Source organism: Mus musculus, chromosome 2 (assembly GCF_000001635.26).
Source record: "Mus musculus strain C57BL/6J chromosome 2, GRCm38.p6 C57BL/6J".
NCBI classification, from domain to species: Eukaryota; Metazoa; Chordata; class Mammalia; order Rodentia; family Muridae; genus Mus; species Mus musculus.
In genome coordinates this window covers 30,392,254-30,416,032 of record NC_000068.7, presented here as the reverse complement: position 1 = coordinate 30,416,032, position 23,779 = coordinate 30,392,254, and the positions used below count along the sequence as shown (strand labels likewise).

The 23,779-nt window shown below is 54.6% G+C and overlaps 2 protein-coding genes across 18 annotated transcripts; one reads left to right on the top strand and one right to left on the bottom strand.

The window, feature by feature from the left end:
* Positions 1-15: 15 nt before the first annotated feature.
* Positions 16-15,557, top strand: Crat (carnitine acetyltransferase). 12 transcript variants are annotated; one of them, XM_030247069.1, is made up of 15 exons: positions 294-838; positions 1,822-2,012; positions 2,787-3,050; positions 5,958-6,076; positions 7,239-7,292; positions 7,812-7,977; positions 8,153-8,327; positions 8,899-9,077; positions 9,565-9,665; positions 10,529-10,648; positions 10,745-10,867; positions 10,960-11,095; positions 11,443-11,505; positions 12,407-12,544; positions 13,240-14,096. In XM_030247069.1, exons 3-15 carry the CDS (start codon positions 2,823-2,825, stop codon positions 13,453-13,455), a joined length of 1,818 nt encoding a protein of 605 aa, XP_030102929.1. In that variant the 5' UTR covers positions 294-838; positions 1,822-2,012; positions 2,787-2,822; the 3' UTR covers positions 13,456-14,096. The 12 variants fall into 12 exon arrangements, with proteins under 12 accessions (XP_030102928.1, NP_031786.2, XP_030102929.1 ...); XM_030247070.1 differs by having other exon boundaries at positions 512-721; positions 1,911-2,012; XM_030247071.1 differs by lacking the exon at positions 1,822-2,012 and adding an exon at positions 4,710-4,916 and having other exon boundaries at positions 518-721; positions 12,392-12,544.
* Positions 15,504-23,779, bottom strand: Dolpp1 (dolichyl pyrophosphate phosphatase 1). Of its 6 annotated transcripts, none has more exons than NM_001290508.1 (9): positions 23,521-23,779; positions 22,180-22,386; positions 20,274-20,374; positions 19,972-20,056; positions 19,781-19,880; positions 19,503-19,601; positions 18,886-19,014; positions 18,476-18,565; positions 15,504-16,891 (listed from the first exon to the last, which is right to left on the bottom strand). In NM_001290508.1, the coding sequence occupies exons 5-9, from the start codon at positions 19,846-19,848 to the stop codon at positions 16,855-16,857; spliced, it is 423 nt and encodes a 140-aa protein (NP_001277437.1). In that variant the 5' UTR covers positions 19,849-19,880; positions 19,972-20,056; positions 20,274-20,374; positions 22,180-22,386; positions 23,521-23,779; the 3' UTR covers positions 15,504-16,854. The 6 variants fall into 6 exon arrangements, 5 of the variants coding, with proteins under 5 accessions (NP_001277437.1, NP_065062.1, NP_001277438.1 ...); XM_030251911.1 differs by lacking the exon at positions 23,521-23,779 and adding an exon at positions 22,967-23,432 and having other exon boundaries at positions 15,506-16,891; NM_020329.4 differs by lacking the exon at positions 22,180-22,386.

The following is a 23,779-nucleotide window of genomic DNA, read 5'->3' as shown; positions in this document are numbered from 1 at the left end:
ACGGCTGCCGCCTGCAAGCCAACTGCGGCGCTGGCAGCCATGTTTGTGCGGGGCGTCGGGTTCTGTTTGCTTGTTTGTTTGTTTGTTTGTTTGTTTTGGTGAGGGGTGATGGAGGGAATAGGTATGGCAGCAGTATTCTTGCGGAGCAAGGCCACCTGTCATCTTCTTTGTGCATGCCTCCACCCAAGCAATCTGAGACAGTCCCCAGTCAACAGTTGTGTTCTCCTGCCATTCCTAGAGTGACGTTCAAGGACACCAGTCAGACTTGAACGCACGTGACCGCCTCGACAGCTAAGGTGGCTTTCGGAGGCGGAGAGCACGAGCGGGACAGCGCCTACCGTTGTGACCCCGTGACGGGAGCCCAGCGCCGGGCTGCTAACAGCTGAGCTAGAGGTCCGTCTCCGCAAGCCCCGCCCTCTGCGGCCACTCCCCGGCTTGGGCCCACCCCGAGATCGGGGCGAGCGGCCGGGGACTGCGAGCCACCAAAGCTCCGCCCCGTGAGTCCTGCCCCACCGGCAGCCCGCCGGGCCCGGTGGCCGCGGGGCCGCCTCTACTGGCTAGCGGCAGTGACTCGGCGACCTTGAACCTAGAACCGGAGCCGCGAACCCACTGACCCCAGCACCCCAGCAGTGGCGCAGTCTTTACCCAGCGCGAGGGGCGGAGCGGACCAAGTGTCCGCAAACAGACTGGGACGATGTTAGCCTTTGCTGCCAGAACCGTGGTGAGTTCGCCCAGCAGGGCCATGGACGGGACAAGACGGGCGGGCCTCCAGCAACGGTCAAGAAAACCCCAGACCGGCTGGTAGGGTGCGATCTGCAAGGTGGATAAAGGAGACCAGGTAAGGGGTGGGTTCGATCCCAGAAGAAGACTGAGAAACCTAGGTTCAAGTCTTTTGTACCTTTCCACTCCACTCCTCCCTAATGCTCCCAGTTATTCGGACTCAGACACCTGTCGGGGCTACTGGTTAGAGAGCTCAGCCCTAGGCTATGCTTCTGCCCGACTAGAGCCACTTCTCCAAGCCTACCCAGTCTCCTTGAGTTCATCAGATGCCCACCCTCCCCATTGCATATTGCTAAGAGAACCTCAGGTGGAGACTAGTACTGAAAATCCCCCAAACAGGCAGGAGGAGGCAGGAGGTGGCAGGCTGCCCCTCACCATCCTTATCTAAAGCAGCTATCCTAATGGTGAGCTCCTGTCCTCTCTGATTCAGGCTGTCTATCCAGCTGTGAACTGGACTGCCCTGTCAGACACTGGGTTGGCAGCTAAGACTGAGATTCTACTAAGAGTCCTGGCAGCACCTGAGACCCTCCTCCAAGTCGTCCCGCCTTCCGTCACCCTCTGGGACCACCTTACTGCATAAGCATTTTAATGCTAGGGAGACTGAAACAAGGAGACAATCAAATCCCATGGTTGTGCTAATAAACTGAGCCCAAATGGGGTCTTTTGGCTTATTACTCACAGCAGAAGCACAAAAGTGTATTTCCCCCACTATTGATCCCAACCTGGATGATCCAGAACTCATTTAGAAAAAACAAACAAACCACCAAAAGAGGGGTGGCCACCAAGGCCCTGAGGTCTGGAAGGGAAACAGCTGGGCAGGTGTGTGGCAATCGTTGGTTGTCCACTAGTGGCCCTTCCCTGGCATCTCCTGTCTTGCACCATTCCCAAGCAGGGCTGATTTCAGGGCCACAGGTTAGCGGCCAGCCTGTTTCCACCCTCCAGCCAAGTTTTCCCACATCAAAAAGATCTATGAAGATTTTGACAGGTGGATTTTTTAATACCTCTCTTGGCTTGCCTCCCTGGCACTGGGCCCATCTAAAGAAGACAGGAGAGAGCTCCCAGTCTCCTCTTACCTCAGTACCTACTTCCAGCCCACTTACCTGCCTTACTCCTCCTCTTCTGGAGGCTAGCGAGAGGCAGAGCGGCATCTGCAGCCCCACAGCTACCACTGCTCCAGCCTTAGATGCTACCACGCCAGTGGCTACTGCCTCACCACCCTTCACGCCTGAATTGTGAGTCTTGTCTTCTCTTTCCAGTCCAGGCAGGTGGCCGCTCTTGCTAGTTTCTGCTCATCCAATTGGTAGCACAGTTAGGCTTAGAGGTCCAGCCCAGGCAGACAGACAGGGCTCACATCCTCAGTCCTGCCATGGAGGACGAGCAGCAGAGAGAGAAGGTATGGAATGGCGCTACTGCCGCTTGCCTGCCACTGTGCCAGCAGCCTGGGCCCTTCCTGTCTTGCTTTCTGCCACCTCCAGAGTCTCCGGGACTCCCTCTTCCTGCCTCTCTCTGCCACCTCTCATCCTCCATGCCAGGCCACTCAGCGCTCTTGCTGCAGCACTACCCACGCCCCTCACCACCGCCCCACAGTGGAGAGAAAGCACAGAGGCTGAAGCCTCCCCCAGAGGTGCTGTCACCAGCTTACCCATTTCCAGTTCTCTCCGATTTCTTAAGCTGGAAGCGGGGGGGGGGGGGGTGAGACATGGGGGGGCTTCGCTTAAAGAGTCAGCTGCCATCTCTCTCGTGCGTCCTGACAGGTGGGAGGTCCCCTTACCTCTGCCACCCCAATAATGTGACTCATCTACACCCCCACCCTTTCCTAGCCTTCCTGCATATATAGGCCCCTGAGAGACGGTACTCCTGTACCTTGAGGGCTGGGCATCTAGGGCAGGCCCCACCCATGAAGCTGTCTTTGCCTCCAGGGGATGGCATATAAGGCCTAGGAGTGTAGTTTAGAAAGAGCTGTGCTTCAGTCTGAGAGAATGAGTAGGCTGTTCTGCATCCCACAGGTAAAACCCCTGGGCCTCCTCAAGCCCTCCTCCTTGATGAAGGTTTCTGGTCGCTTCAAGGCCCACCAAGATGCACTGCCAAGGCTGCCTGTGCCCCCACTTCAGCAATCCCTGGACTATTACCTCAAGGCACTGCAGCCCATCGTGAGTGAGGAAGAATGGGCTCACACCAAGCAACTGGTGGATGAGTTTCAGACCTCAGGGGGCGTAGGGGAACGCCTACAGAAGGGACTGGAGCGCAGGGCCAAGAAAATGGAGAACTGGGTAAGTGAGGTGGCAGCAGCCTGACAGTTGCCTGGGGGCCGTGGGTCCCCCAGAGCTGATACTTAGTTAGGGGCATGGGGAGAAGGCTGGGAACCAGGGTGGTGCATCAGCAGGTGAGGTCATGCTCAGCAGAAGAATTACATGGACATTTTTGAAAAGGAGCTACTGGCTGGGACTGGGCCTCTGAGGTAGAACTTTTGCCTAGCATGTATGAGACTCTGGGTTCCACTCTCAGGGCTGAGGGGAAAGGCAGAGCTATGAATGGCAGTGTCTGTCAGAGGAAGGGCAGAGGAAAAGGGAGCCGCAATATGGCCTGCTTTGGGATAGCGCCTGGGCTGGAGGGTGTTCAGAGCAGGACGGGCAGTCAGGGAAGGAGTGCAGACTTAAGCTTGGTGGGACAGCCTGAGGTTGCTGACCATGTTCCTGGCTCTGGGTCTAATCAGTTAAATTTGTTCAATTTATAAAACATATCTACACTGGCACATGGTACACATTTCTGTATTCATATTATACATAAAGATTAAGGGGGGAAGAGAGCCCAAGCTGCAGGGCAGGAGCCAGGGGCAGTGATGAGGCTGAGGCCTTCACCTGGAGGGGAGTGTGGTGCCTAGGCCTGGCACAAGGAGACAGGGAGTCATGAGGTCCAATGCTGTTTGGAAGACAGCCAATGGCACTTGCTAATACAGTGGGACTGAGGGGTGGGAGCCCCCTTTTTAAAGCAACTGGGAAGAAGGTTACCAATATGAAGCTCAAGAAAGCTGGCTATAGGGGACAGCTGGGTGAAAAAGTCACCCTCAGTGTCCATGGCCCCACAGATACCAAGAGCTACAGAGTCAAGTCCCTTAGGGAGTTCAGTATTTCAGTCTCGTCTAAATACCTGTTCCCATGGACCCTAAGTCAACTCCAGATGATGAAGTTTTAACCGCTTAATTGATGGGTAAATGCATATGCTTATATGTATAGTTTGAGAGATCATTATCAAAAAGTGAAAATAAAAGCCTATGCACTCAGTATGAATGCAGGTTTCTGTTTTTCAAATATTCTCCAAATGAGCTGGTGGGATCAGTAGACACAGACTCTGCATCTCCATCTGAGCTGGTGGGATCAGTAGACACAGACTCTGCAGGGACAGAGCTGTGGGTCTGGGCCGACTACAGTGGGAAACGGGAAGTTCCCGGGGTTGATGGACCTCAGTGGAGTCTGGAGCCACAGGTGGGAAGTAGGAACTAGGTGGGACTTATTAGGGACAAGCATTTGCCAAGCCTTAGCAGCTCAGGGCCTTTGACTATGGAAGTCAGAATGCTGGCCTTAAAAGGATCTTAGAAGCCAGGCGTGGTGGCACATGCCTTTAATCCCAGCACTTGGGAGGCAGAGGCAGGTGGATTTCTGAGTTCAAGGCCAGTCTGGTCTACAAAGTGAGTTCTAGGACATCCAGGGCTATACAGAGAAACCCTGTCTTAAAAAAACAAAAACAGAAGAAAAAAAAAGACCTTAGAGATTCTAGGGTCTAGTGGCTTTCTGACTTCATTGAGCCAAGGACTCTTTGAAGCCAAAGGCTCTGACTAGAGTTGGGGTCATCACAGGACCCTTGAAGCATTGCTGTCTCTGGCAGGAGGCACCTTCTCCCCTTGTCTAAACTGTAGCCTGCAATCCCTGTAGGTGTGAAGGCGCCTGTATGAGAGGGCACCCTTGTCTGTCCGCTTCCTACCACTGAAGAAGCTGAGACCTAGAGAGGTGGACCAAAGCCTACATCCTCACAGTAGCTTTCAGGAAGACCCCCGAGATGTACAGAAGGCCAGCATGCCTCAGTGCCCAGTCCTTGGCTATGAGTCAGCAGGTGGCAGTCACATGTCTTCCCTGCCTATGGCAAGTCACCTTCCCTTGTCTCTTACCAAGGTCCCTGGGTGAGTGGCTCTATGCCACAGGTTAGCCAATGTATATGACGCAGATCCGTTCTGCTGCTGACTGGGACGGGCATGGAGCACATGGGGAGGTCTAGGAACCTTTAAGACATAGGGTATAGCATCATGGTGCATGGCTAGCACATGGGAGACAACACAGGCTAGCCTACTCTGCAAAGCTCTGGGCCAGCCAACGATACATAGTGAGACCAATAAATAAAAGTAAAGTAAAATAAAATAAAATAAAATGCAAAGGGGGATATGTGGAAGTTATGGACAAACACGACTTATTTTAAGTTGTAATGAGCACAAAAAAGGCTGAAGTACTGTCCACACCATGCCTATGGCTGATCCCAAGAAACCCCATCCATGGGGCAGAAAAAGGACCCACCCGCATGTTCTTACTCTTACAATAATTTACCCTCTCAGTGAGGCTGCCCCTTAGGATTGCCCTGATTTTGAGACGAAAGCCAGTGTCGTCCTCCTAGTCTAAGGTGAGTGAGGAGCACCAGTCCAAGTGCGTAGTCCTGCCGCAGGCTGCTGCCCCTTGGACAATTCCCAGCTGGAGATGGTTGGAAGCCCACTTGCTGGGCTTTTTTCTTCCCTGTCATTCCTTGTGCTTTATTCTACATATCTAGGCATGTGTTTTACTTACTAGTGTATTATAATCATTGACAGGGAATTTGTAAGATAAAGTAAGCGCTCAGCGACGGAATGTATGCAGATTAGCGAGTGTGTGGAGTCCAGGATTCAAGCCTCACCAGCACACATACACACAGAAAGAAACAAGAGGAAAGCTGCTCGCTGGTTTATTCCCTGGCCAAGTTTGCTTATAGTTGTTTTCCCAGGTTTTTCTCTAGGCAGTACCAGTCGCACAGGCTCAGGGGAAGATGATGTTGAAGAAGGTAGGGAAGGGGCTGTGAACCTCAGCACTTGCTGGGAGATAGTCCTGCAGAGACCCCAAGGTATCTGGGGTCCTGATCAGCTCTACTCTGGTCCTGTGCAGCTGTCCGAGTGGTGGCTCAAGACAGCCTATCTCCAGTTCCGCCAGCCTGTGGTCATCTACTCCAGCCCAGGAGTGATCCTGCCCAAGCAGGACTTTGTGGATCTACAGGGTCAGCTTCGGTGAGTGTCTGAGACTGGCGCAAGGCTGGGCAGTGCCTGTGGGCAGGGCTCTGTGTGTTTCCAGAACCCTCAAATCTGCACCCTAGGAAACTGGAAAGGCCTTGGCCCTGTGCTTTCATCCCACCAACAGCCTCATCTTACAGATGGGGAAACTGAGGCTCAGAGCAGTGAGGAGACCATCTCCCATGGTCACAAGTCAAGAGGACAGGCTTCTCATGCCAGGGCTTTGCAATCATTCACCCTCCAACCATGCCCTGAGTCCCTCCCACTCTGCTCAGCTGGCCACACAATGACCTTTATACACAGTCCCCTTTTCCATATTCAGCCATGTCACCTGCCCTGGCCCCTGTTCCAGTCCTACCAGAGATAAAAATACTAGCAGCAGGGATCTCTTGCCCAGGAGCCTGCCACTCATTATTGGCACCAGCTTCTCTTAAAGAGACCAGGGCAAGAACAGAGAGAAGCCAGGAGGGGAAAGGAGGGGAAAGGAAGAAAGACGTGTGGCTCAGTGGTCTGGTGATCCTGGACTACACACACACACACACACACACACACACACACACACACACACACACACACACACTAATAAAGGGACCAGGGCTTCTGGTTACAGATGGGACTCAGCCTGGGTTCTCCCACATACTAGATAAAGTATCTTTATTTTACATATCTTACTTCATCCATCCATACTGGGACAGGGGATGGCCTCAGACATTGGGAGATGGTTAGTGTGAGGCAGGAAACCCTGAATAGCCCAAGGAGGAAGAGGTTGACACTAGTGTCATGGGGACACAAAGACTCAGAAAGAGAAAGGGCATGGCCGCTGGGATCCTTGGGCCCTGGAGGGTACCCTTGAATCTCCAATCAGGAATACTTCAGGCCGGCTGGCCCTTGGTGGGAGTCAGTCACTGCCTGCCTCCTATCCTGCCATAGTGTGCCACTGCTGAACAACACCCAGGTCCTTTCAGGTCCTCTCCTGCCAGGAGCGCTCCCCACTGGAGACGGTTCTTACTGCTGCAGGTCTACTTTGAACTCCTTAGGCCCATGTCTCTCGAGGGGCAGTGCTGATTCCACAGGTCCTTCCCACACTTGGCAGGCATCCCTGGCCCAGGGTCCTCCAGTGGATGTCCATATGGCTTCAGATCTCTGCTTCATCCTCCAGGTTTGCTGCCAAACTCATCGAGGGTGTATTGGATTTCAAGTCCATGATTGACAAGTGAGTAGCCCACCCTGACCTGAATACCACCCTTGCCCACACCTACATAATACCATAGCCACCCCTGTCTCTTACACCCACTGTGTCAGTGCAGGCACTTAGCGGGCCCACGTCATTTTCACTTCCTGTTGGCCCAGCTTTGGAAGGGGTTGAGGACAGTGATCAGTGAGAGTGGAGACATTTAAGTCCTCTGCTTCAGCTCCCGGGACTTCTCCTAGTGACATTGACATCCCAGGCAAAATGGATCACAGTTACCTGTAACAAACTGAAGCCCAGATAAGGGAGAAGGAGGCAGTTTGCGGGTGACTCATAAACAGGACTCTAATCCCTGAAAAGTCCAGGCCTCAAGACCTGTAGTTTCACCTTTACACCCTAATAACACCTGCTCTTGCTGGTGGCAATGGTGACACCAAGGAATAAGTCCCTCACCCAGATCAAAGTAGTATAGAAGGTGTCTGTCCACCCTGGCCTCTTCCCCATTCACCCTGCCCAGTGGCCCCTTCCTGTGTCCACCCACAGTGAGACGCTGCCAGTTGAGTTCCTGGGAGGACAGCCGCTGTGCATGAACCAGTATTATCAGATCCTGTCTTCTTGCCGTGTGCCCGGCCCCAAGCAGGACTCAGTGGTGAACTTCTTAAAGTCAAAGAGACCACCCACGCATATAACCGTGGTGCATAACTACCAGGTGGGCACCACTGCCCTGTCTGAGGGGCTCTAGCCCCAGCCCCAGCCCGAGCCCAACTCCAGCTCCTCCCTGGCCCGTGCTGCACTAGTTGTGACCTCCATTGCCAAGGCCAGGAGAGGCTAGTGGTCCTTCTCTGCCTGAGGTCAGCCCTTCTCTCCCTGTCTGGGCGTCACAGTTCTTCGAGCTGGATGTGTACCACAGTGACGGAACACCGCTCACCTCAGATCAGATCTTTGTGCAGCTAGAGAAAATATGGAATTCCTCACTGCAATCCAACAAAGAGCCTGTTGGCATCCTAACCTCCAACCACCGAAACACCTGGGCCAAGGCCTACAACAACCTCATTAAAGGTACTTCCAGGGCATGGGCGTCCTTACATGCCAGATAGGTCCCATCCCAAGCTGGGGTAGCCACCGCTTTGTCGGACCCTCTCAATCTGGAGCAGGTGTACTGGCCCATTTTATAGATGAGAAAACCAAGGCTCAGGTTGACAAAGCCAGTTCCTCCCTGTGAAGTAGCAAGTTGGATTTAGACAAGTGTTCTGGCCGAGGTTCCCTTCTCTGTACACTCTCTGCTCCCAGAACCACTCCCATCAAACCCTATATTGGCCATGGGCATTGTCAGAGTCTGATTGCTGGTTTTGAATTCTGGACTGCCACGTCAGCTCTCTATGTGACTCTTGGACTTCTGCTTTTCTATGTCTGTAGTGTGCCAAGTGTTGGGCCCTGCCCTTTGCAGTATGGGGCATGCCTTTAGGAATTTGTTGAAGGCACAGCTCTAACTGTGCACTCACAATTCTGCACATTCCCTGAAGGCCCCAAAGATGGGAAGTCCCCATCCCCAGAGGGGCATGAGGCAAGAAGTGCCCAGGGCAGGAGACGATGGGTTCTGAGGCTCCCTACACCTACCCAATTCCTACAGACAAAGTTAACCGAGAGTCAGTGAACTCCATACAGAAGAGCATCTTCACCGTGTGCCTGGACAAGCAAGTGCCTAGAGTCTCAGATGATGTCTACCGAAACCACGTAGCAGGCCAGATGCTACATGGTGGTGGTAGCAAGTTCAACAGTGGCAACCGCTGGTTTGACAAGACACTGCAGGCAAGTGAGGACCTGGCAGGGCCATGGTCTCAAAGTTTGGCTCACTGAGGCTTTGAACTTCCTTCCCCTCCCCGCCCCCCCAACTTAGGCCCAGCGTCCCCAGCCTCCTGTTTGTAAAACAGGCAGGAAGTGAGGAGGCTGATGCTACTATAATTACCAGGCAAGCAGCCTGTCATTACCAGGCCTGCATGCCACTGACCCCCCCCCAGCAGAGCCTTTAGCATGCAGACGCTCACTCTCTGGGGTCAGTGTGGTACACTCTGGGTATGACGTCTCCTCTCTACTCACACACAGGAGCAGTAGAACTGCCGGGGTGTGCCTCTAACATCTGCTCTCAGATATTCGAGCATAGAACGCTTGGGTGGATCTGCATATGCACTGGAGATGGCTTCAAGGGCCCTTCCTGTGAGACCCACCCGGAAAGCAGGTGGGTCAGGGAGCCTCTCCAGGAATCGGCCTGACAGGACGGGTCCTTTGTCATCAACAGTTCATCGTGGCAGAAGACGGCTCCTGTGGGATGGTGTATGAGCATGCAGCTGCAGAAGGGCCCCCCATAGTTGCACTTGTGGACCATGTCATGGAGTATACGTGAGTATGGTTCCAGCCTCACTCCCAAGTTCCTGGGGACATACAGGTGACAGACTTAGCTTGTAGAAAAATGTTACTCTCATTTGAAGAACAGAGTCAATGTCTGTATCTCTCTGTATCTCTCTTTTAGATTTTTTTTTTAGACAGGGTTTCTCTGTGTGGCCCTGGCTATAATGGAACTCACTGTGTAGACCAGGCTAGCCTCAGACTCAGAAATCTGCCTGCCTCTGCCTCCCAAGTATTAGGATTAAAGTTGTACCCTACTGCCTGGCTTAGAAGATTTTTTTTACAAAAGGTTTGTCTACGCATTTTATGTATATGGTTGCTTTGTCTGTATGTATGCCTGCACACCAGAAGAGGGCATTAGATGCCATTAGAGATGGTTGTGAGCCGCCACGTGGTTTGAACTCAGGACCTCTGGAAGAGCCAAGCAGCCGCCCTCTGGGCTGCTGAGCTGAAGGAAGCTGCAGTCCTGTAGTGTTCTGAAGTCTACCTCTAGCCCTAAACTTCCCAGCTTGGTGGCTGTGGACAGGGCTGTTTCCCCAGACCCTCTCATCTGGCCTCTTTTTGTTTGGTTGGTTTTAAACAGAGTCTCACTATAACCTGGTTGGTCTAGAATTCCCTAACTGATCCAGGCTAGCCTCAAACTCAGAAATCCACCTGCCTCTGCCTCCTCTAAGTGGTAGGACTAAAGGTGTGTGCCATGATGCCTGGCTTCCATCTGACCTGTTGAAGGCTGGAGTGAAGTCAGTTTTCACAGAGCTAATACACAATCTCTGAGCCTCCTCCCCACCTCAGTCTCAGGGGCCCTCCTGGGCTTCAGTGACACCAGCATGAGCCTTAGGCCTTCCTGTCTTGTGCAGAAAAAAGCCTGAGCTTGTGCGGTCTCCTATGGTGCCCTTGCCAATGCCCAAGAAGCTGCGGTTCAACATCACACCTGAGATCAAGAACGACATAGAGAAAGCCAAACAGAACCTCAGCATGTGAGTGCAGGGCTGGGCCCTGTTAGGGGAGGACCAGCCACAGGGCTTCCAGGTCCTACTTCTCACCCATGCCTCCCTCTCGAATCTCCACCCCAGCATGATCCAGGACCTGGACATCATGATGCTGACGTTCCATCACTTTGGAAAGGACTTCCCCAAGTCCGAGAAGCTAAGCCCTGATGCCTTCATCCAGGTAGCCCTGCAGCTGGCATACTACAGGTGCGCCCTGCCCAACCACCTGCCCCACAGAGGAGGGGAGGCGGGGTACAGGCAGCCCTGTGGAAACGTACTGAGACCCACCTCCCACGCAGGATCTATGGGCAGGCGTGTGCCACGTATGAAAGTGCCTCTCTGCGCATGTTTCACCTGGGCCGCACTGACACCATCCGCTCAGCCTCCATAGACTCGCTGGCCTTTGTCAAAGGCATGGGTGACTCCACAGTGCCGGTGAGAGGGCTAGAGCAAGGGTGTGTAGACTGAGCTTAGGCCTCTCCTTCCTTTCCTGTTGACTCTCTGCAAATGGATTGTACCTCTATGGTATTTCAGCCCCACTGTGGGCAAAGGGAACTTAACAGAAGATGGAGCCATGAATTTAGTTCTAAGCTTTCTGGCAAAACCATGTATCCGTAAGAGACAAGCCAGTCTCCGTCCACTCATGCAAGTGAGTGCTAGGCTCCAGAGAATGAGGGGATGGGAATGCAGTACTCGCTGTGGTGCCGGGTACAGAGCGAGCTGCTAAGGTGGAAAGGGAGAGGGAGGACAGGGCTTCAGCTTCCTGTCCCCCTCTCCCCCAGGAGCAGCAGAAGGTGGAGCTGCTCCGGAAGGCTGTGCAGGCCCACCGAGCCTACACTGACCGGGTGAGTGAGCCCTGCTCTTGTCCTTAGCCTGCCTGTCTGTCCTGTCCATCCTTCTGTCCATTCCTGCTAAGAACTGCCTCTTCCCATCTGTTTTAAATTAATAATGTCATTTGAGCTGGGCAGTGGTGATGCACACCTTTAATCCCAGCACTTGGGAGGCAAGGGCAGGCGGATTTCTGAGTTCGAGGCCAGCCTGGTCTACAGAGTGAGTTCCAGGACAGCCAGGGCTACACAGAGAAACCCTGTCTCGGAAACAAACAAACAAACAAACAAACAAACCAGAAAAAACAAAAACCAAAAAAGCCAAATAATGCCATTTGTAAGTTGGTAAAACTAGGGTCATCCTAGTAACCCCCCAGGCCCCATTCCATGATTACATGAACACAGGCCCTTGGATCTGTGTTTCCCACTCTCTCAGCACCTCTCCTGTTTGCCAGCAGTTGGGGCTACAGCCAGGAAGGTGATGGTGTGGCCATCAGTGCATGCCCATGCTACAAGGCATGCACACACTGCCTGTCGTGCAGTGCACACTGGTCCCCATCCATGTCACACAGCTATGCAGACACTGCCCTGTTAAACACATGGACAGACACCACCTATCACATAGCCTGTATAAGCCCTGCCCTTGCTCCATGGCATACACAAGCCCTGATCATGTTGCATGCACGCTGTAGCTCTCGTGTTTATCCTGCACTGCTCTGCCTTCCTGGGCAGAAGGCTAGCCTCCTTAACCCTGGGTTTCCCCTTCTGGGAGGTGAGGACAATTCTACCTAGACACCTTGGTCTCATGGTTCTAAGAGACCAGTGTCTGGAAGGGACAGCACTGTCACAGGGTTCCAAGGAGGGCAGGGATGCCCTGTGACCCTGTGGCACCTGCCTCTGACAGATCTCCCACCCACAGGCCATCCGAGGGGAGGCCTTTGACCGGCACCTGCTGGGTCTGAAGCTGCAGGCCATCGAGGACCTGGTCAGCATGCCTGACATCTTCATGGACACCTCTTACGCCATTGCTATGCACTTCAACCTCTCTACCAGCCAGGTAGGCCACTGGCTCAGGTGCTCCAAGATGCTGGTGACAGAACCTATTGGCAGGGGCTGGAGAGATAGCTAAGAGCACTTGCTGTCCTTCCAAAGGACCCAGGTTCAGTTCCCAGTACCCATATCAGGTTGTTTACAATCACCTGTAACCTTAAATCCTGGAGATCAGATGTCCTCTGCTGGCCTCTGGGCACACACACATAAAATATAAATAATCTTTACAGTCCACTGGCAGCTGGACCTGATCGGTGATGTGGCCCACATATGTCACCAGAGAGAGGCTCACTGCCAAAACAAGTGGATTCCCAAGCAGGAGCTTGGGGTAGGAACACTGCTGTAACAAGGGTGGAAAGACTTAGGCCTCTTAAGAGAGAGAATGTTCCATTAACTCACTGGCCAGCTGAAACTGACTACCTGCTGAGTACCAGCTGGCAGGTGCTGGGTGCTGGGACACAGCTACACACAAGCCACAGTCCCAGGAAGCTCCCAGGCTTCCTTGTGGAGCACAGGCAAGGAGGCAGGCGTGGCCTTGGGGCAGTGCTGGGAGCCCCGAGGAGGGCAGTGGGAGGACTGCTCCCTCCAGGAATGTGAAGGAAGGCTCATCCTGGGAAGGAAAGGGAAGCACACAGGAGAGGAGCAGACACAGAGAGGCCACCGCAGGCCTGGGTGTGAAAGCTTAGCTCCTGCTGTCCCTAGGTCCCTGCCAAGACAGACTGTGTCATGTTCTTCGGACCTGTGGTCCCAGATGGTTATGGCATCTGCTACAACCCCATGGAGGCCCATATCAACTTCTCCGTGTCAGCCTACAACAGCTGTGCTGAGACCAACGCTGCCCGCATGGCTCACTACTTGGAGAAAGCTCTGCTGGACATGCGCACCCTACTCCAGAACCACCCCAGGGCCAAGCTCTGAGCCCAGGCCCAGACCTGCCACTTCCACAGCCAAACCCACTTTGGGATGGACACTTGCCATGGCTCACTTCCTTGGCTCCCGTGCCCTCCAGTTTGAGCCAGAAAAGCATTCTCTAGCAAGGCCCCAACGTCCACACCAAGTGCCTTCCAGGCCCTGTCCTTAGCACCTGCCGGAGTCCATGTGCAGGGCTGAGTCCAGAGGCTGAACAAGACTACGGCCCAGGTTCCCAATGTATCATCCACTCCATGAACCATGGAGAAGAGAGCCAGTCCAGCCCATCCCTTCTCACAGCAGGAGCCGGGAAGAGTTCCTTTCCTCAGCCTGGCCAATCTCTTGTCATCTCCACAGCCAGGCCAAAATCTGTCTTCATTGGTAAATGCCCAAGGACCAGCGGTGGGAGGATTATCTATCAGTGAGGGCTCTCAACCTCCCCATAGCTAAGGGTTAAGTCTTTGTAGCCAAAGGGACATCTGAGGCCCAGCCTCCACCAGCCCACCTCAAGGTGCCATCTCCCTGCTGCCACACTCTGGTGACTCTTGAGCCCCAGACTTATTGCTTCCATTCAGTGTGATTCTTGCTGCAGTCATGGTGGTATAATGTGATTATGCCAGGTGATCAATAAAGGGAAGAAGTGCTGGTGACCTTGATTCAGCTGAGGGGCAAGCAGGGCAGATGTCTGGCCCTGCCATTTTCTACCTGTCTCTGGTTCAGGGAGCTTGTATCCAAGCAGGCAGTGTGGGCCAGCAAGCTCCCAGAGACAACATCCTCAGGCTGAGCTGTGACAACTAAGGCATTGAGCCAAGGATGTCGCCAAACCCTAATGAGCCACCTTCCTGTCCTGGATTAGGCCTTCCCAAGTCCCATGGTTAGTGCAGTGCTATGGATCTGGGGTGGCAAACACTCCTCAGCCCAAAGCCAGGTGCAGCTGGCCTCCACTGAACTCAATAGGAGGGGCAATGGAGCAGGGACACACTAGCAGCCCAGTCAATACAAACAGATGCTGACTGGAAGTGGGCTGGAGGAGCTGTCACTATCAGGTCCCCAACCTTGACACCTGCTAGAGGGTACATGTCCTGCGGAAGCCCCTGGGTACATATGTGCTTGGAATGTGGGGCCGGGAGGCTGGCACCCCTGTGAAGTGCTCCGTGACCTGACTGACCTGTGGTCACCTGAGGCAGGGCCTGCAACATAGGATGAAACTACCTCAGAGAAGCTAACGTCACTGCTACTAAATGACAGGCTCCCAAGAGTACATTAGTCATCTGTAAGGCAGGGAAGGGCTTGAGACTCTGAAGCTCAGCTCACCCAGGCTCACACCACATCCCTCAGCCATCCCAGGGCAGCAAGTATACAGAAAGGAACTGTCTAGTCAGGGTGCTAGCAGGGGCTAACCAGATTTCCCCAGGATGTATCCTAGTTCTGACCAGGCCACAGAAAAGACCTGAACTCCACTGTAACTAAAAAACTGTTAGTAATTTGAAGTCTAGAATACATTCTTTCTCCTGGGGGTCACTACTAGTTAGAAGTTATAATCCAACTGCTTCAGCAGGCTTCCCACATGTAAGTGTGTATCTCCCATATACTCCCACCCAGAGGGTGTAGCACATAACCTGCCAGGAAAGGAAAGCCAGCCTGTGCGCACTCAGTGCTGCATGGCCTCTGGTCATCAGCTTGGTGGCGGGCAGTTCTTCTAAGGCAGAAGTCTCCTCACTGAGGCAGACAATGCATGTGGAGTTGGATATGGAAGCCTTGTGAAGGGCAGACCTCCCCAGGCCTCAGGACTATTCTGTGGAGGAAAACCTGGCCGGAGGCAGGCTGGCAGGGAGGGAGGGTTTTTGACAGTAGCACAGACCAGACATAGCGGCATAGCTATGTACCAGAGTGTACCAGAGGCTGGCAGGCAGTGGCAGATGTTGGGGTCATTCAAATCCTCACTTTGGGGGGCTAAAGGGAACAAAAATATCCTGGAAATGCCTGTGACTTCATGGTCTTACCACATCCTTGTCTCTGAGCCTCCTTTCAGAAGCTCAAGTAATGTATGCTCAGCCTCCAGAGTTTCAGATTTTATTTTAAAACAATAGTAAACAATTTCATTTGATTTCTTAAACCACCTCACACTTGGCTTGTCTCAGGCAAAAAGTAAAAAATAAAAATCCTACGGGGGAGGGGGGATGGATGTGACTGACCTACCTCCCTAGAAACCAGCCCTGGCCCTGGCATCTGAGGGGCTTGGACACGGCCTTTAACAAACACAAAGGAAAGCACCAAAAACTTGTGCTTCAGCAGCAGGTTAGGGACCTCCAGGGAGAAACGGGGGAGGGCTCAACAGCTCCCCCAGGGGCTGCTTCAGTTCTGGAAGCATCTCCACAGCTGTGGCAGGACAACCTGGAGAGAGTCCCTTAAAAGGGACTCCTGGCAGCTGGGATCAGAGCCCACTCCCAGGCAGACCCCAGGATCAACCTGCACTGGTTTCCAGCCTCCAGGACAGGCCAGGAAGGACAGGGACAAATCCAGAGCACATGGGCAGGCGATGGGGGAGGGTGTCTGCACTGCCACACAGCCAGCATCCCAGCTCCTGCTTCCTCTCTTTTGTTCAAGTGGGGATGAAGACAGACTGCTACCCGATGGCCAGACAAAAGGAGCTGTAAACGCTTGGGTGTGCTCACCCGTATGTGCAGGCTCTTTTGTCAGGAAGGGATAGAGGACCGGAGAAAGCCCTTGTGATGTCGGGTTGGTAGAGGGAAGAACACAAGCCAGCAGCCCAGCCGACAGACGGATAAACAGGTGCTGACTCTGGGCCCTGCCCCAGACGAGGAAACACTGACAAGGGTTCTGGAATGGCGATGGTGGCAGGGACAGCAGGGGAGGCCTCGCTCCTGGGCCCTGGGCCCTAGGCCCTGCTCAGGCCCAGCAGGAGGCAGGCTGTACTGCCTGAGGCTCAGAGCACAGGGTCTGGGAGCTAACCTGGGCCCTGTGTACACAGGGCAGCTGCTGCAGAGTGGCCTCTTCAGCATGAACTCCACAATCCCAAAAGAATAAATAGTGCGCATTCCGCTACCTGCACTTCCTGATCTCAGGACCAGAGGTACACACGCTCTACACGCACGCTGAGGCCCGTGCCAAGAGCACTTTCCACCCAGCCAGGAGCTGGCAGCAGCAGAGATGGGCTCTGGCCATGTGACCCACACACAGCAGGCCCTCCCAGGGTCCTGGCTGAGGACCTGACTCAGCACTTTGGTCCACCGTGTCCATTGAAATTAAAATAAGAAAAAAAAAGGCTCCACTTGGTGACTCTGGTCTGTAGAGGTCTCTGCTTCACCCCTCCATCCATCATTCTGTCCATCCTGCAAGGCATGGTGCAGGCCAGATTCGGAGGCTAGACGCAGCCACACCCACCAGTCACTGCAGTTTTGTTCCAAGTTTGCGCTGTCTGTTCCTGCAAAATGGGGCTGGCTTAGATCGGGGGATGTCTGGTACTGAGTGGCCAGTCAGTCCCACAGCTCCCTGCTTAGTCTCAACACCAAACCACAGCCACCCGGGGCCAGAGCCGGGCCAATCAGAGCCGCTGCCATGACTGGAACCTGAAGAGCATTTGTCTGGGCTGTATCACGATGACCTAGGTTTCAAGCTCAGGAAGTGAGCCAGGGGATGGGCAAGACAAGAAAGGTCAGTGGTCCTTGGCCGGGCCTGACTAATTGTGGACAAGTCAGCCCAAGGTGGTTCTGCTACTACCTACTACCAAAGCAGCTACAGGAAGGCGGTATGCTCTTCCTGTAGGACGCAAGCAGAGGAAGGTGCAGTGAGGGGTTCCCAGGCTGGAAGCAAAACCTCTGCTGTTCTCTGGAGGGCTAGCTGAGGCTCAGAACAGTGCTTGGGTGAGGTACCTGGAGAACTAGAAAGCTAACATGGCTCACAGGATCCTGGTGTGATGGCCCTCAGCCCTCCAACTTGCTCCCCTGGCTTTCACACACTAATCTGTCTGTCTCAAAAGATCGTGCATGCTGTTCCTCGCCTGAGATGCCTCTACCATCCCTGTGGCTGTGGCCTGTGTCTTCCTGGGAGGTCGGGAGACTGTCCTGCTCTACTTTGAGCTCCTGTCACTCTCTAAACCTCTGAGCTTTGCTCGCTAACATGGATCATGTTGCTGGCCCTTCCTTCTCATGGTCCCTGCTGCTGTGAACACCAGGAAGGTGAGAGCGTGGCTGTCTGTCTCTGCGCTCAGCCTCTGCACACAGCCTGACCCGGAACAGGTGCCAGGGGGAGAATGAAGGCGGTGGCAGCTGGCTGAACAGGGCGAGACAGTGCTGGCCACCCTGGGAGCCAGGTGGAGAGCTGATGGGGCCTTTCTGCCACTAATGGGATTGCTTTGCCCTAACCCTCAAATCCCCTTTCCTCAGGGGGCCAGACTTACCCTTAAGCTCATTAGGATAATGTGGACCTTGACGTACTAACTAACACATTGCTTAGCTGCTGGACACCCACCCCGCTCTACCCTTCCCGATGTCTCCCAATACCCTCCCAGGCTTCCTCGGGTACCTGACCTGCCTCAGCTCCCCTCAGACCTAGGGAGAAGCTGGGTGTCCCCAGCTCTGAGGTACTCCATGCCAGACTGGGAGAAGTTAAGTAGAAGAGTGTAAATCAGGAGACACCAAAGTCCAGCTTTGCCCCAGCTTGTACTCCGCTTCAAGCTGGCCCCCAGCTCAGTGGGCCTCAGCTTACCCACCTAACAGAAAGCTGATTAGAGCTGAGGATGGCCACACTCATGGCCCTGAAGACCCCTGAGGCCCAGGGCTTTAGAGGTAAAAGTGTACATACTGGGCCAGCAGCTTCCCACCTGCTCCCTCCCCCACTAACAGACGGAGCTCAAGCAGCTGCCTTCTCTCTGAGCCTCAGCTTACCCACCTGAAAAAATGGGAGCACAACATACGTCAGTGTGAGAAACAGAAGCAAGTCTAGCTTCTGAGGAGCCTTCCCACGGGGTGGGGAGTGGACAGTGATGACTGCTGTCCCCGTAACTCACCTGGCTTCTGCCCTGGTTACTGTGTACTCAAACCAGAGCACATTGGGAATGAGGCTCGTGTCCCGGATGAGGAAAAACTCGGAGATGGGCCTGGAGAGACAGATACCCAAGAACCAGGGCCGCAGTGAAGGTGTGAGCAGACCACCAAGCTAGACGTCCCAACAGTTCCTGGAGCCCCACAGCCTCCTCCACAGCTCCACAAACTTTGGCTGCCCTCTAAGTCTCTTAAGTGCCGAGACAAGGACAGAACACGGCACTGTGACTGCTGAACCTGGGGGACCCATAAGCCCCTGGGGGAGGTGGTAGCCAGGGCAGTGGGTTCTAAGCCTTGTGCCATCCACGACACAAAGCTCTCCAGATATAAGTGCAGGAGGGGCAGGGATGCGGAGCTGGGACGGGGAAGTGGTTACCAGGCTGCTATCCTGGGGAACAACGGAGTGAGGATTTCCTGCGTGATGATGAACCAGGCGACGGCCATGAGGCTTCCAGCCACGCCCCCATAAAACACCTGGCTCCAGGTGTGGTACAGCAGGTAGACCCTGGGCCAAGGCCAGAGAGGAAATACATGAGAGCCAACCAGGTGAGGCCTACATAATACCCCATGCCTGACGTTCCTAACAGGTTCCTCAGGATCCTGGGTATAGGTGTGAAGATACACACAGATAGAATGGGCACGTCCAAAGGGCAGCAGGCATGCAGAAACAAGCCCACCTCCACATCTGCTCCTTTCTGTCCAGCTCTTAAACCAGAGCTTGTCTGCATAGCCCCCACTCCCCACTCCACTCCCCACCCCAGAAAGCTGGGAACAAATGCCTAATGCAAGAAGCTACTGTTAAAATCACTGCTTATCTGCTACATTGGGAAGGGCAGTTGGAGCCCTGTCTGTTAAAATTAGAGACTGGGTTCTTTTTCCAGTCATAACCTACAGTGTCTGGGCCCAGGTCCACAGAGGCTGTTCAAAAGAGACCATGACCTAACAGGACCCAGGTAGGCAGGCTGCAGGGTGGGGCTCCTCCTCCCTCCATACCTGCTATAGGAGACGAGAAAGGCCGCGGTGAGGAGCCCTAGAGACAGCACGTGCCTCCACAGCAAGTCCAAGAACCTGGCGTTATTTGTTTGGTGCATTCTGGGAAAAGAGGCCCATCAGACAGCCTCCGCCCACAACCTGTAACCAGGCCTCCCAACAGCCCCTGGTCCCATTCAAAAGCCTTAGTGCAGCAGTCCCCAGCAGAGCACAGGCACACAGCAGAGCACACAGCAGAGCACACAGCAGAGCACACAGCAGGGGTACGGGTAGGCTCTCACCTTAAATACAGGAAGAGGAAGGAGTAGACGGAGAAGAACCACATGAACTGGGAATGGCTGGAGGGCATCCCGTACTTAGTGCCCACTGCTGTATGTGGGCCTGGGGGAGAAAACAAACAGGGCATCATGGCAGATACAGGCTTCCTCAGTGTCCAACATGATGATCTGGATCCCCAAAGTCCCAGCCCTACCTCCACAGGGCCGAGGCTCCTGGATGACGTGTTTGATCAGCCAGTTGACGCCCTGATTCAGTGCCAGTCCCCCAAGGAATGAAATCTGCTGGCAAAGACAGGCACTCAGCTGGGCCTCTGCATACCTGCTGGCTTCCACCCAGTCCCTGCCACCCAGTGCCGGGAACTGTGGTCTCTCAATGCACAGCGCAGGCCAGTAAGTGAAGGACCTGGGCCCAGCCAGGAGATCCCTACAGGCTTTGCAGGCGAAGGCACCATAGGCCAAAAGAGGGTTCTGGCTAACAGCTGGGGCCAAAGCTCACCGTGTGTAGCTCCCGCTTGAATATGATGAGAGTCAAAAAACCAACAACGACAAAAATAGGGCTGAGGCTCAGGTAGGCCAGGAGGTGGCCAGACAGATCACCTGTGGGGACAGAGGAACAGCGTGAGACAGGGCATGGGGTCAGAAAAGGGCTCTCAGCCCCTTGAAAGTCAACAGGGCTTAAACAAAAGGGGAAGTCCTAGAGCTCAGGGCCACAGCCATGGACATTCCAACTCCCCACAGCTATAAGGGATCCACACACCATGAATTTCAAGAAGGTGTCTGTCCCCATTTTACAGAAGGAAGTGAGTCTCAGCATGGCTATGTGACTTGTTCAAGTTACACAATCAGAGAGACATGGGACCTGGCTGGATGCATCACTCTGTCAGAGGGGAAGCCTGAACCCCAAGGTCTGGTCTAGCGTGGGGCTGGGGCCTCTGGTGAAGCCTGTGCTCTCCCAGACACCGGAGATAGAGGGACACTGGAGACTCTAGCGGGGCCACCCACAACAGCCAGCAGTTTCTCAAAGCTTCTCCACAGGCAAGGCACTGTGCTTCCTCTCCTGCCAAAGCCTGGACGGAGCCAGTGAGGACCACTGGCCTCTCGGAGAGCCAGAGGCTAAGATCAGAGGTATGTCTTTGGACAGGCAAGGCTGCATCCAAAGGCCACTCTCACCACTGAAACAACGTGACAGACTAAAAAGCTACTCTAAGGCCAGGTGCCATCATTCACTTCCCGTAGCAGCTTGAGTTGCTTGCAGGAACTAAGGCAAGTCTGCCTCCCTAAACCTCCCCAACCTTTCCTTTGGGATGTATCTTCTCCAGAACTGTGTAGGAGTGATGGCAAATGCCTGGCAAAGGTCTCTGGCACACAGGCCACTCGTACAGTGGTGATCAGAGACTGGGTGAACCCAGTATGGGAAATGGCCTACACCAGCAGTCTGGCTTTACACAAGCAGGCATACACCCAACTGAGGGTAGAGAGCAGATTCCAAGCCTTAAGGGACAGATTCATATATACTTTATCTGGCCTTATCAGGAAAGACTGACTTAAGAGTTGGCCAGAAACCTAGGTTCAAATGTTGATTCTCACACACACACACACACACACACACACACACACACACACACACACACATCCTTCTAAGTAACTTTGCATGAGTGCCCTTCTCTGAATCCATGCCTTCCCATCCCTGAGATCCGGACTCTGTCACAGTTCAACTGATAACTGCTGGGCTATGGGAACAGGGAACAGCAGCTAGGGTCCCTAAACCTCTGACCAATTCCTCAGGTTGTCTTACAGCAGATAAGACCCTCAGGCTTTCCTGAGGCCAGGGCTTCTAACCACAGCTCTCTCTATGCCCCACACCTCCCCTGCCCTTGGGATATGCTTCCTTAGGCCTGCTTACTAGAGTCTGTGCAGACCTGGCCCACTTCCCTCCCACCCTCTGCTCCAGTTGCAGGGACATTACTGCAGCTCCCTGAACACACTGTGCTGTCCTACTTCTGGACCCATACATACACACGTGGCTTCCCCCACCTAGGATGCTGCCTAGGTGAACTCAAAAAACAAAAGCTAAGAGGCAGCACAGCCACAATCACAAGGGTGAGAGCCTGCTGAGATGTGTGACTGGGACATGGTGACCCACTGGCTAGTGTAAGTAGCTGTGTGGGGCCTCTCTTTGCCCTCTGTACTTTAGGGTAGTGACAAGGTCTCCATAACCTACTGTCTTGAGTGTAGCAATGTAGGACACGCCACAGGACTCAGGCATGAAGGAAGCATGTTCAGTGTAGTGAGCGACATCAAGTGCAGGGGTACCTTGCCAGATATCCTCGGGCTCAACCAGCCCCCACAGCACACACAGCCTTGTATGTGTTATGGTGTTCACAGCTGCAGGCTCTTCTCACCTGAAAGGCCATGAGCCCTCCAAGAAGCTACTCTGACGCCAAGGACGGAGAGTCGGGAAGCTGTGGAGACCCCAGTCAGGTCTCTCCCCTTCACCAGGCCTGTTTTCCCTCCTCAGGGGCAGAGACTTTCCATAGAACAAGAGTGCAGGGACTTCATCATTCCAAACCCCGAGCTGGCCCAGGGCCTTGCACCCGGGAGATGCTATGCTAAGGGAATGCAGAATGAATGGATGGATGGGTGGTTGGGTAATGAACAGGCACTTTGATAGGGCCCATCCCTGGACTGCCACACCTTAAGTATAACCCAGAACACCCAGAGGCAAAGTTCTCCTGGCCTGTGGCCCTGTGTTCTCAGCAGACCCAAGTTCTCAGGCCCTCTACCCAAGAGGACAGGCCCTTCCTGGACAACCAGAGGCCAGCAAGGGGGCCCCGGCTGCTCAGCAACAAACATTTATCCAGGGAGGGTGCTGGCAAGCTAGAGAGATAAACTACAGGTATTTACTGGGTGTCCACTGTGGGCCAGGCTCTGTGCCCAGCACCTCTTAGGCCTGTGGTCATTTGAGTCACACACCATTACAGAAAGGAGACACTGTACTTGGAGCCACTTAAGATGAAGTGACTGGAGGGGTGGTGCCTACCCTGGAGCCCGGAAACGTCTCACCCCAAGGCCTAAGCTCCGCTCCGCTCCACTCTATGGAGCCGAGCCGGAACTTCAGAACCATGGCTAATGGACCTTCCCACCAGAGAGGCGGGCACTCCCAGAGGCGTGTCAGATGGAAGCTCTTACAAGTCAGGCTCCCAGGGGCTGCATGCCCCCTTGGCGGCTGGCCTCTGCCGCGCTGCTCAGGGCGTGGCGCCGCAAATTCTCCCAAACCTGGCCTGGGTTTGCACACTCCCTGCAACTGGGAGCTTTCTCCAGTGAGCAGCCCGCAGCGTAGTGAAGGAAACTGTCACTCCCTGCACAGCCGAGCAGGAGTGCGGCCTCTCTGGCTCGGGGGAGGGCGGGGCACAAGGGACAAAGTCCAGGCCCAGATCCTCGCCCGCCCTATCCAGACCCTCCCCCGGCCCAGGACAGCCCACCAGCACCCCGGGACCCCGGAGAGCGACTCGGCCGCGCAGCCGCAGAGCACACGAGCGAGCCGCTCGCAATTTCTCCCTGCTCATCGCCGCCTCACTGCGCCTGCGCGGCGCGCGCGCCGGCCGAGCCCCTCCAAGGCTCGCTGTTTGACAGTTCCCACCGCGGTTCCAAGGCGCCCCGAAGGCGGTCCGCGCGGCCCGGAACGCCCGGGGCTGTGGCGGCAGCTCGAGGAGAACGTCCTCGGAGCCGGGGCAGGCTCTTACCTGCAGGGTATTCGACGTGGGTGAGGGTCACTGGCCGCCATGAAGCGGGGAGCGAGCACTGTCCGTCCGCTGCCATCTTACCCGGAGACCGGGCTTCGCAGAGCAGCCAATGGGGAGCAAGGGGGGCGGTGGTCCTGACCTATCACGCCGGGGAGACGCCACGCACCCAATCCGAGGCCGATTGCAGGTAGTGGCGCAGCCATTCAGTGTGCAGGTCGTGAGGCTGGCCCGTGCGGCGAATCAGAGAGCGGGGACTCGC

What these genes read in the sequence shown, in the direction of transcription:
- Crat (XM_006497645.3), top strand. Translation starts at nt 695, where the DNA reads ATGTTAGCCTTTGCTGCCAGAACCGTG. An exon ending in GATCTACAGGGTCAGCTTCG is followed by an intron (nt 6,077 to 7,238) that starts GTGAGTGTCTGA and finishes TTCATCCTCCAG; the next exon opens with GTTTGCTGCCAAACTCATCG. An exon ending in CTGCAGCTGGCATACTACAG is followed by an intron (nt 10,868 to 10,959) that starts GTGCGCCCTGCC and finishes CCTCCCACGCAG; the next exon opens with GATCTATGGGCAGGCGTGTG.
- Dolpp1 (NM_020329.4), bottom strand. Translation starts at nt 23,596, where the DNA reads ATGGCAGCGGACGGACAGTGCTCGCTCCCCGCTTCATGGCGGCCAGTG. An exon ending in TCAAGCGGGAGCTACACACG is followed by an intron (nt 20,057 to 20,273) that starts GTGAGCTTTGGC and finishes CTTTGCCAGCAG; the next exon opens with ATTTCATTCCTTGGGGGACT. An exon ending in GTAACCAGGGCAGAAGCCAG is followed by an intron (nt 16,892 to 18,475) that starts GTGAGTTACGGG and finishes CCCATTTTGCAG; the next exon opens with GAACAGACAGCGCAAACTTG.